The 12,427-nt window shown below is 39.2% G+C and overlaps 1 protein-coding gene across 1 annotated transcript; it reads left to right on the top strand.

The window, feature by feature from the left end:
- The first annotated feature begins 881 nt into the window (after window positions 1-881).
- il17rel (interleukin 17 receptor E-like) lies at window positions 882-7,333 on the top strand. The gene is made up of 14 exons (XM_063460493.1): window positions 882-944; window positions 1,270-1,314; window positions 1,739-1,878; window positions 2,290-2,361; window positions 2,462-2,516; window positions 2,632-2,795; window positions 3,561-3,605; window positions 4,712-4,769; window positions 4,958-5,103; window positions 5,684-5,743; window positions 5,833-5,890; window positions 6,347-6,454; window positions 6,877-6,933; window positions 7,030-7,333. The coding sequence occupies exons 1-14, from the start codon at window positions 914-916 to the stop codon at window positions 7,149-7,151; spliced, it is 1,161 nt and encodes a 386-aa protein (XP_063316563.1). The 5' UTR covers window positions 882-913; the 3' UTR covers window positions 7,152-7,333.
- Window positions 7,334-12,427: the final 5,094 nt, after the last annotated feature.

Below are 12,427 nucleotides of genomic sequence, written 5' to 3'. Positions count from 1 at the left end.
TGGGGAGTTTGCTGATGAGGCAATTCTCGATGTCCTTCGGGTTCCTCTCGTCTTGCGGTCAGGAAAAATACATGACCTTTTTCCACACACCTGGGAGATCCCATTTGCTCTTAAAGGTCACTGGAAAACTGACTCATATGCCATTGTAACCTTCACAAAGGTTACGGAGCTTAAAAGCCTTCCCCAGCTGATGGCCACGATGGTGGAATCAGTGTGTCACATAAACTGTATTTAAAAGTAAAGCCTGCATTCTTTCTAACGGCCTACAGGTGGGTGAGGTTGCAAAAAAAGGAGTAAAGAAGTAGAAAGAAAACCAACCCTCAACTCCAGTGATCTGTTAACCCAATAAATACTTTCATAATGAGTTTATGATCTCAATCTGTTTAATGTGCAATTAAAAAAAAAACCTGCCATCTTGTAAGTTATGGGCCTCATTAGAGTCAAAAAGATCATCAAGCATGATAATGTTTTGTGGCATACCAAAATTTTGATCGCTGCCGGGTTTGCGGCGTGTCCTCTTTTCGCGTTTAGAGCCACACCCCACTTTGTTGATGATTTTGTAACATGAAAACAGTGACAGAGGAAATAAACAGTTCAACGCCTCAGAGCAAACTAGTGGTTAGCATCACCGTGCCTACGAATATTTCCATAGTCTAGCTGGTGTCTTCAGCTTGCCCAGGAAGACACAACAGTGGTCCGGCCAGGCTAACTGGCTTTCCATCTGCATTGCTTCTGAAACGGATGTGGTCATTTCAGCATATTTCTATACGGCGCAGCGTTTAACAGACATGTGACAGCTTGTGTGCTTTTACCTGCCTCTTTCCTGCAGGTTGAAATTGAGAACAACTGCACTGAAGTTTCTCCAAACCAACAAGTGCAAGTAACAGTGACAACAGTCCCAGGTTACTGTGGAATGACCTGGACCAGCACCTATCATACTCCAGGTAGGATTACATGCACTTTGTCCATGTGTTTGCATAATTATGCAAACACAGACTCAAGGGCATATGACTGTAACCATGGGTAACTAATAAACAGTGTTACACAACCAGCCCTACCAAGTAGTTCCTTGTAACTGGTAGAAAAAACAGGAAACCTCGCATTGTGTTCTGCTGCTCTGCAATAATGAATGTCAGTGACTCGAAGAGTGTAAATATCTGAAGTGAGTACTGTATAAAAACTACTCCCACACGCGGGATGACACGTGAATGACAGGAATTTATTTACGCATGAGTTGTTTCTTTTTAAGTGCTTCACTTTTCTCAACAGGATGCAGTCATGAAGATTTTAGAAGACATGTTCCGGAGTGCATCAGTAAGTGTAAATATGCTTGGGATCTGCTTTCTCCTTACATGTTTTAATTAATGCAGCGCAGTGAAATGAAATATCAAATGTGCAGTATGTATGCATTTTTAGGGCTTGTCCTCTTCTCCTCACCCCTAACCGGTTGCCCCTCTCTGAGCTTAGTTCTTCTGGAGATTTCTTCCTGTTAAAAGGGAGATTTTCCTTCTCGCTGTTGCCAACTGCGTCCTCATTGAGGGTTGTTTGATTGTTGGGGTTTTCTCTGTATTATTGTAGACTCTTTACCTTACATTACAAAGCATCTTGAGGTGAATGCTGTTGTGATATGTATATAAATATATATCTAATATCTATATGAATAAAAGTTAACTGAATTATTCAACTGGACCTTTTAATTTTTTGTTTTAATTGTCTGACTGTTTCATGTGTCTTTCAGCTGGCAGACTGTCGTACAAAGTAAACCCAGACAAGAAGGAGCTGAGCGTAAATGTTTCAGACATGCTTAACGATCACAACTACCACCTCCGTCTCTGCCGAAAGGATTTCATCTGCTCTGGCACAGGGGCTTATACGCTGGTGAGATTGGAATAAATATCAATGGAATCAGTGCAATTATTTGTGTTCTTCAATAATATGAATATATATAAAGTGAGATCTGTGAGAGATGGGGTAATGTTCCATTACGTAACAGTGCAAGAAAAACATAACAGGTCTAAGTCACACTTGTGGCCTTTCCTCCCCAAGTGAGTCATTGGGTTATTCCCTGTGTTCTAAATTTAAATATACTCACTCAATAAATTGCTTAACTATCATATAACTGACAATCAGGACAGCGCAGTATTCCCTGAACAAAGGGACAGGTGAAACAGTAAGGACTCAAAAGTCTTACCGCTGGTGAAAAATGTGCACAGTGAACACAAGAACCATCATTAACTGCCACCCAGACAGTCATTCCACAAATAATCAAAAGCTGTTCTCATTTTCTAGATAAAGAAGGAGCAACCCATAAAGAGTGCCACCTTCCCATACTCTCGACCTTTGCCCTGCCTGTGCATTGAGGTAATGCTATAACTCACACTCCCGGTCTTTAATCACGGTTTCAGTTTCTGCCATAAATTCCACGAAAGACCTTCAATAATCACTGATAAATTCATCACAGGGCTGGTCAGCGGTGATGGACGCCCCAAGAGTCCAGGTCTGCCCGTTCAAAGACCGTGAGTCCCATTGTTCATTCAAACAGATGAGAAAATTGCCAGTGTGTGCTGTAGCATTTGAAAGCTGACAGTGTATCATAACCATCCAAAGTCCTATGACTTCATTCGCCTGCAGGTGTTGAGGAACTGTGGTTTGGAATCACCTTTGATCCACTGGAGGAGACTCTGTTATGGGAGCCTGCTTGCCCAATTACAGCTACGGCTGCATTGTGTCAGATGAGAGATGATGGCATCTGTGTGGATTTGCCACACTCCTCCCAGAATGTTACCAGAGAAAAGGTACACACCTTTCGGATATTTATAAAGCGAGCTTTCTTAAGCTTGGTTGTCCTTACAAATCGCTTAAGTGTAATTAAGCCGATGCCCTTGTTAGGCAACATTGCACATGAGCACACACATACAAGCCAGAACTCTCACTCAGTTTACGGAGAGGCTTGAGAGAGGTTTGAACAACCTGACAGTCAGGTGCCTGGTCGTATCTGAGAGATGAGTCACAGAAAATGCAGAAAAAATGCGGACACGTCAGCTTGAAGTGGAAAATCATGACTGATCTGATTTCAGATGTAGCTTGTGGTTGCAGTTGTAACCTCTTTAAAAGGTGGAAGCCTCATATGATCACATAAAAGTGCTCACTATTTAACGGTGTCATTTTCCACATAAACACTATAGCTAGGAGCTGTTTCTGCTGTAAACGAACAAAACCAAGAGCATGCGTTCATTCCAGACTTTCCTAACACAACATTAATGTTGAGTTGTGTTTCTTGTTTATATAAGTCAAGCCAGACCTACATATAAAGTATATTGGGAGAATGAAGGGAAACCCTATAGGAGTCCTTATTTTGACACAAGACATTTAGGCTGAAGGCTCGATACTTGGGAAGACTTAGGCAGATGCTTCACTTGAAAGACAAATATAGCTCTCTGAATTTAAACACAACATGAGTCACCCAGGCTAACGATTTAGGTCATCACTTGTGTAACTGCAATTCTTTATTTATAAGAACTCGTGATTCATTCATAAATACTTCTTTAATGCTTTTTCAGATAGCATTCTCTAAGGTGGATCCCCATGATCGACTGTGCGTCAAGGTAACAATCTTTCTTTCGCTCTTTTCGTTCCACAAATTTCACTAGGGCATGTCAACTTGATACGCTAGCAACAGTGAAACAAACAAAACAGTTTTTTTTTCTGCTTTCTGTATTTGATTACAAAATGACCTTTGCACCACGTTAGCATAATGCAACTCAAATATCAGAACTGACCTGACAGTTCAGATGACTGAGATCATCTTGGTATCGTGTGACATCTTTAAAAATGCTAAGATTGAGAAGATATATTTAATTTCTTGGTCAGTATGTGACATTACTGCTGTAAGTTGGCTTATTAAGCGAGCTGGCTCATTATGGAAAAACTCTATGGCTATGTCTGTGAAGGTTCTATGGCTATCTTAATAGCATGTTATGTGCCATGTTATGTTTTAATTTTATCAGGATTTTATCAAGTTCTCTCTTTTCACTTGGAAGTCATCTTGAAATGCGTAGTTATTTTGAGCCATTACCTAAATTAACCTCAATTCTGATGGTCCCTGGTACTTAAAGACTGCACGTATAGAATTAACAACCAAATAGGCTTAAAAAGCTGGATAATGATACCATGATATCATCGTTTACTCTTCTGGTGCCATGAGTTTGTCATTTTTGCTATCATTTTTAAAAAACAAAAACATTATGCCCACTGAAATTCTCCAGCTCAGAAAGCTAACGGCAATCCAGGTCACAAACACTCAGACAAGGAGGCCCTAATTATCCATACCCTTCATTACAAAAGCAGGAAACTGCCGACAAGAAGCAATGCTTCTGGGTTGCAGTTCTTACACATGCAAGTTTTTGCATTTGCACTAACTCAGTAATAAACAGTTTAAAAAAACATGTATTCATTTAATACTAGAGTTCTTGTTATTATTATATCAGCTTCCTGTTATTGAGCCAATAACAGGAAGTTGTGATCAAATCTGTATTTCAGAAGTGAGAGTTGAGTCCTAAACGCAAAGCAGAAGTTTTATTATTAGACTGTTAAACTATTTTCTGTGGGTGTGCAACAATGATTTTAGTAAGCTCTCTTAAAACTAAGAGTAATGTGTTTGATATAGCAGCTCGATGAAGAACACTCAAAAATGTTATTCTGTCTTCATCAGTTTACTGTAGGCTCTCAGTCCTGGACCAGGTGCCCCTTTGCTGATGGGAGACTCCAAGGTGTGACTTATTATTTTTTTTCAAATTTTTGCAAATCACATCATGAGTATTTTTTGCGATGCTCTGACGGTCTATGGCAATGTATTGACCCTACTGTGTTCACATGTTCCATAATGGATGTCTATAATGATGATAATAACAGTATTTATGCATGGCGGTGCTGTATGATGATATCTTTAAAAATCCAGCATGGGAGTTGGTTACAACAAGAACAGAGGGGCGTGAAGAAGTGAAGATGCTGTCACAGATCTCTGCAAACTTTTCTGTGGGGTTGTGCGTGAAGTCCGAGGGATCCCCTGAGTGTCAGACCATTGAAACACACAACGTGCAGGTGGTAGGTGCAACACATTCCCATCACAGACGGCACTTTTAAAAAAAATAGAAACATATCTTGTTGCAGATTTCTTTGACAGAGTTCTAGCTCATCATTAGATTTGATGAGTCTAAGTAAGAGTGGCAGAACAAATGTCTGTTCGCTGCCTGCATGCAATAACCTTTTGCCCTAAAACGTTCTACGTGTGCGTTTTTTTGAAGCAGCCTGCCACAGCACGCTTACACAGATTGCGTTCCAACTTTTTTTCATACATGATCCCTGTTTATTGCATGTTGCCTTTTTTGTTGCTAGGAAACTTCACATTTTCTCTAAGGTGTCGTGACTTTTAAAAGTTATTTGCTATCAACAGAACAAAAAAGGTAGTAATTACATCTTTTACAATACGCTTTCCAGCAATCAAAAGGGATCTGCCAACAGGTTAGCAAGACCTAGTGTACAACAAGATATCTTTCTCCTGAACGCGTCATGGTTGTTCGCACATCAAAGAAACAGGAAAAAACAGAAACCATGACAACTTCCATATCGCCTGCAGGAAATAATCCCAAGATTGGTCTTTCCTATCTTTTGTCTTTTTTCTCAGGAGAAACAAAAAGCTGTTGATTTAAACCTGAAAGGGGCATTCTGCAACTCATGTCTTCAGGTATGTTTGGGTAGTAGATCCTTTGAGTTCTTTGCACTTCCTATTTAAAAAAAGACTGTTGCTTTAATATATCCTTTTTATTTGCACAGGTAAAAAGGCTTGATGTGGAGTATGCTGCCACAGTCATTCACTGTCTGAAGCTGTGCGGTAAGTATGATTTCTGCTAGAGCTGCTTCCCATTAAAATACTTTCTGCTCTTCATTTCTGCTTCAGTCCTGTGTCTAACCAAACTTTTCCTTTACTATTTTTCTCATAAAATTTTGTAAACCTTAGGCGATGCACCAGTTTTGAAATGTAAATGGTTTCCAGTACAGTAACAGAGCTTGCTTTTATTGCCATGGGAATTCTGAGATGGGATAATTGCAAATGCATGTGCATCTGAAGTTTGGTGTCTTGGCATCATTTTGAAAAATAAAAGGATGCTTTGTTGTGCGTGCAATGCTTAATGATACTGTTATGTTCAAGATGAAAGGTTCTGTGGAAAATAAGAAGTACCAGTTTTTCCTTTACACATAATTGGGGATTCAGTCGTTTGAGAAAGTGCAGAGAGCAAAGAGTGCAAACCGGATAAATCATCTAACAAACTGTAAATTCTCTTTGCAGGTGACTCATCACCTCTTCGTTCAGACTTGACCTGGGTATTTGTGCTGACTGGTGTTTGCCTCTTTGGAGTAATATGTGTCACTCTGGTGCTTCATGTCCTATTAACAGGTAGGTTGAAAAGTTATTTGGCTAGGTGTCAGGCTACCATTTTATTTTATTTGGGGGCATACTGTGATGTAGGCCCTTTCCAGTGCCTGCCCATCAAACCCAAAGATTTTGCAGCATGCTCTGGTATGTGCAGGCTTTGTGTTTGACTCTTTGCAAGGGAGTAAATGCTGAGTTTGCCTCAGTAAACTAGGCTGGTTAATAATGTGCTAATGTTAACACTCATTTTTAGCTTTTCCTTTCCCTGACATCTTAGATGTTTGATTATTCAAATTTGGCTTCCTCTCTTTATGGATGGATGGACAGTAGCATCCAATTGCAAGTACCATCAGACTATCAGAGGCCATTTGAATGAAAAGCAGCCACGGAATTTGTCATTTTATTGATTTGCTTCCTCATCACAATTCCCCCGTCTTCTATTTTAGTGCATCGGAGAAGGAAACAGAAAATAACCGGAGTCCGTAACGGTGAAAAGCAAATAGGTAAGATTATGGCTTCATTTGCTTAACCCATACCATACAGATTTTCTTTGCTTTTACCCGTGCGCATATCTTATCATATTTCCTGTTTCGTTGCAGATTCCCCTCCCACCTGTCTGGTGTCTGTGTTACAAACTCAGCCGGTTGTCCACGGTGGGGTCTTCATACCCGATTCACCGCAGTGCGGAAACAACGAGAAGGCCAACTTACTCTCTGAATGACCAAAGTGCGAGGCATAAAGATGTTACAAAAGCAACTAAGTTCTCTGTTGAATTCAGTATATATTGTAGGCACTGACATTTCAAACGGTATGTAGCTTTCTGCAGAGGTGCTGGTTTGTATGCTTGTTCTAGTTACTGGCTAATGTATTTTGTGTGGTTGTGTTTGTTTGAAAGAAAGTTGTTTAAAGGTAAAATTTCATTTAATCTTGCAGCTACAAAGGTTTTGTCTCAAAATGTATATTTTCAATAAAAAAGGCAAAATACAAAACTAAATGCTGTTTAATTATTGTTTAAATGCACCATTATTATATCATTTAACCCTATTTTTAAACTAACTCCTCACTACATTGTTTTCATTTTTACAAAGTCAAATCTAATATAATTGCAATACATTTGCATTAAAACACTTGCAGTCATTAACACCAACTTCATCTCAACACCAAAAGCTTACAAGCCTTATACTTTATTTTGCTGCTCCATATCTATTTATATCCTTACAGTGTTATAAACACTTTGCTCTTTATGTTCAGCTGGTTGTTTCCCAGTTTTCAGTGAAAGTTTCCAGGTCACTGCTTGCGCACCTGCTCACATAAGCCAGAGCTGCTGATAGCCGTGTTTTCTTTTAACTTTAATCCAACTTGCATTTTTTTTTTACGTCTGACACCAAAGTAAGAGTTGAGTTGGTATCACCTAGAAAAGATATTTTGATTCACTTGGAGTAAAAAAAAAAACATCAACACATCACCTGATGATGAGCATGTCAATTACTTACTTATTAGACGTGCTATAATTGCAGAGTATATAAAAACCATGGATAAAACACCAATGCAACTTGTGAAATGCGTCACTTGTAGTTGCAGCCCACAGTTTGCTGCTCTACAGCCAAAAACTGGTTGATCAATTACATTTTTAGCTCTAGGTACTTTTTCAGTCTGTCAAAACATGTAGACTGTTGCACCATGTCATCTTGAATTGTAAGTAAGGTAATTAATATTTCCACATCAATGAAGCTTGGCTGTGGTTAAAAAAACAAACAAACAAAAAGGCCCCGTGATGTTTCTACACGGTAATGGAAAAGCACTGACATTTTAACGACATGTGCTCATTATTTTTTATATCGAGATGCCATATTGCAGAAAGGCAAGTACAGACATCCTCTCACTCCCAACCAAATAGAATAAAAAATACCACTGTGACCCTGCGCTTTTATTCTTTTACATGCTATGGCAGCCTGAACATAAAGTATCAAAGGTAACAGAACTTATTCTATAGATAAATGTTCCTCATCAGTGTATATAGGTCAGTGTTACTGTTACCGTTGTTTATTTAATCTCCAGTAATCGATCACATTATATAAAGTCATATGTTTGTATTGTGGTTGTCAGGTGAAGGCCGCAACTTTTTCACCTGTTCAACCTGCCTGTTTTTCTAAACTGGACACTATAGGAGCTAATGCTTCCTCTCTAGGGCTTTATTTGATAATGTGCTAAAGAAGAGGAAATGTTTTCACTCTGCGCCCTAACTCTTCCACATTATATATATTGGCTAAGATAAGCAAGAGGAAACATATCTGTTATATAATAATCAGTTCAATTCAATTTTATTTATGACACTAAATTGCAACAAAATTGCCTCAAGCTGCTTTGTATTGCAAAGTAAATACCCTAAAATAATGCAAGGCTTTTTTACCGGCCAATGCTAACTTTGTTTCCATACGCTTACACTCTCAGCGCAGTGAAATCAGAGCCAGTGGCAGCTTGTCTGGCATGTTCGTCTCCCATCAGATTCCTGTTGAAGAACAGCCAGAAAATGCTAATGGCCTCTCATACACCCAAAACACTGGCCTTGTATATATTTAAGTGAAACTGGAGTCATTAGGAATTAATTCTGGTTCTAGAGATAACTGCGGTGACCAGATGGCATTATTTTAAATGATGGCTGCAAACAGTTTGAGAACATGAGCTTAATGATACTATTATGTTCTTAAGGACATTACTTTCTTCTGTCCATTTTCCTCAGCATTTTTAAGGACAAATAATGCTGAGATATGCCAAGTTTTCAACTAATAGGAAAATTGCTGTTTTGGTGGAAAATTATTATTTTATACCTGTCAAACCTGTTATGGTTGGCTTTTTTCCCTTGAAGATTCAACTAAGTGAATGGAAACAGGTGATATGGTTTTGTAACAGGACGCTAGTAACAAAATACTCAAAGGATCCAATTTAAAACTAGTCCTTTGTTGTTGTTCATGCGTAGGCGCAACATTGATTGAGTTAGATGCTGTTTTTATCCTCCAGTCATTCATAGGTCAAAGTTAAGTGGCTTAAAAAACAAAACAAAAACCACATTCCCTTGAAAAAGAAGATACAAGGAAGTGACAAGCAGCCAATGTAACAAGAAAAAAAACGTTGCAAGACCTTCAGAAAACCTAGAAAACCATTGCTCAATATCATTTTTCAAGTTTCTTTCTGTTGGGTCTGTCTGGCACATACCCACCGCTGGAACGAGACAATTCTACTACAACAGCACAAAGCATTGGACACCAAGCAGAGCTCTTTGTTTGATTTTGTGCATGAGGGAGAGAACTGTGACGAGCGCCGTTCATTCTGCTCGAACCCCAGTCGCTCTCAGCCAGCTTCCCCCCGTAACACTGTTCTTTATTGTGATTACATGACTATGCATAAGTTCATTAACATATGATGTCTTACACAGGCATACATGTAAACAAAGAGTACCTTGTCTGTGTGTACGTATAGGCATGCGTGTGTGTGTGTGTGTTCCTGTCTAGCTATCTTTGTGAGGACCGAAATCTGCATTCTACTATACTTGTGAGAACCAACAGTCACTTGTGAGGACACACTCACCAGTCCTTACAAGTTCGAAGGCCTTTTTGAGGCTCAAAATGTGGTTTTAGTGTCAGGGTTAAAATGTGAGCCTGTGAAGACTCCCCAGACCTGCTGGTACCAGGAGTCCTGCGGTCCACCTAAACAAAGGGCTCTTATACTTAAACAGATACAGAGTAGGTGTCCTCCCATAGTATAAACCAGTAAGAGAAGGTACGACCTCTCTCATGAGCTTAAGATGTGTGTGTATGCCAGAGTGCTCTGGGAGGCACACAGAGTCTTTGCAGACTGCTAAGGATCAGACCTCTATCATTATGCAATCGATTATAAAACTCTAAGAATATATGAGTATATATTTCTAAGTATAAATGACAATTCACAATTTAAACCTAACACTTTCTTGGCTTATGGTTGGAAACAAAATACAAAGAAAAGATTGGTGGCTCAAGAATTTCGTACAGTACTATAGTAGATTTAACAGACCTATCAAACACCCCCTCCCCAAAATCTCTACTTAAATGAACATAAAACATAATGGAAAGGATTTTCTCTTGATTAAATTCCTTTATTTTAGCATTATGCAATCCTGTTATTCCAACTTAGTTAATCTACGTATTTACTGCAGTTGAGTCCAACTTAATTTAATTGAGTTGATCCAACATATGCAAATTACATTAGTCCTGCAAAAATACTTAATGCTAACAGAAAGTAATTTATTAAGGTGGAAATCCTGTCCATGATTATTTTAAGTTCAATAGAGTTATTCTCTATAGTGTTCAACATAGTCTAGAGTCTGGTTAACATAAAACATGTCTCCTTATCAGGGTCATGGGGGCAGGGGAGGCTGGAGCCTATCCCAGCTGTCAAAGGGTGAGAGGCAGGATACACCCTGGGCAGACAACCATTCACGCTCACGGGCAATTTAGAACCATTCATTAACCTAACTCTATTAACTGCATTGGCCAGTGCTAACCACCATGTAGCTCTTTCTCTCAGATATGCCTGGATTTCCTAGCAATGTTATTGTCATACTACACTTTTAATTTATACTGGTATCAGTATAAACAATATGATAGTCCTTTTAGCCACAGCCTCGCATTCTTGTGTCACAAGGACCAGAATGTGCTTCTGTTAACATGTGAGCCTTGGTAAAAGTTAGCCAACTGAATGTTTTGTTTACTTAACAAGTCTGAGGCCGTGGCTTGTTTTTGTCAGAAAACACCCAAACTTGACTGCTATAGTTGTTCATAGTACAGGCTTCTATAGTAGTAATGGTGTGTATATACGAATGGCAACAAGCATTAATAAAGCATTAATAAAGAACATTAACATTAGCTCTCATTCAGCCTGTATAAGGCTTCTTAGATTTTAAGTAGAAGACGTAGGTCAGCATTACCTGTTTGTCTAAATCTTGGAAATTTCCCGTCTCCCTGCTAATGTCTGAGAAAAAGTGAACAGATTCGTCTTGTGTGATTACTGAAGTGAAACCTGGGGGAGGTGCCGTAGTGTGGGCAAACTTCACTGCTGATTTATTTCACATGCGAAGCAACCACAAGTTTAGGTAGTGACACATCATCTGTTCAGATTTGTGGTTAGTGGGATCTTCCTTAGTTTTTCAGCTGGACAGTAACCCAGAACGCATCTGTAATGTTATCTGACAGTGACGTAAACTCACACGGTGATTCATCAGCACTCCTGATCTCCCCCAGTGGCGCGAGCTGCGTATATCCGACTCAAATAGTGTGGTAAGAGTCAGAAGGCAGAAGGAAGAAAAAGTATAAGGAATGTGCTCATTCAGCCAGTTAAGACTTTCCCAGCTGCCTCAGCCTGGCTCTGTTGCAGCCTTATTCCTGTCAAAAGGGAGATTTTCTTCCCACTATTGCCTAGTGCTTGCTCATAGGGGATGATCCGATAGTTGGGATTTTCCATCTAATACTGCAGGGTCTTCACCTTGCAGTATAAAGCGCCTAAAGGCAACTGTTGCGGTTGTGATTTGGTGGTATCAAAATAAAATTGAAATGAAGGTAACATGAAATGAATTAGGATGGTATTCACTTCTCTTGTGGGATGACACAGACACATTGCTCATGTCAGCAATTGTGATCAATATTATTGAAGCTGTTAACTAGGGACATTCTTCAAATTTTTTTTTTCTATGTACCAGAAACCATTTAAAGAAAAGCTGTGGTTCCATCCCATATTTATAAAGCCATGGCAAGACTCTTCTAGGAGCACTTTGGCTTTTGCTTTAACAGGCTTGACTTCTGATTCTTAAAGGTTGTCTGGAAAGCAGCCAAACATCCTGGACAGCTATGATAATAAAAAGGTTTCTGTTGTAGTGACACTTATCTATACTACCCAAATGTTTCTCGAACTTCCTTGTGATTTACATACGCAAATGACATTGCTCAAAACAGTACCAGTAACAGAACA

The sequence above is a fragment of the Pelmatolapia mariae genome, linkage group LG17 (assembly GCF_036321145.2).
Source record: "Pelmatolapia mariae isolate MD_Pm_ZW linkage group LG17, Pm_UMD_F_2, whole genome shotgun sequence".
In the NCBI taxonomy this organism is placed as follows: Eukaryota; Metazoa; Chordata; class Actinopteri; order Cichliformes; family Cichlidae; genus Pelmatolapia; species Pelmatolapia mariae.
This window is presented reverse-complemented; position numbering and strand designations above follow the sequence as displayed.

Coding starts and splice junctions, on each gene's coding strand:
- il17rel (XM_063460493.1), top strand. CDS start 914: ATGACCTGGACCAGCACCTATCATACTCCAG. Junction 945..1,269: donor CAGCACCTATCATACTCCAG/GTAGGATTACAT, acceptor TTTTCTCAACAG/GATGCAGTCATGAAGATTTT. Junction 1,879..2,289: donor GCACAGGGGCTTATACGCTG/GTGAGATTGGAA, acceptor CTCATTTTCTAG/ATAAAGAAGGAGCAACCCAT.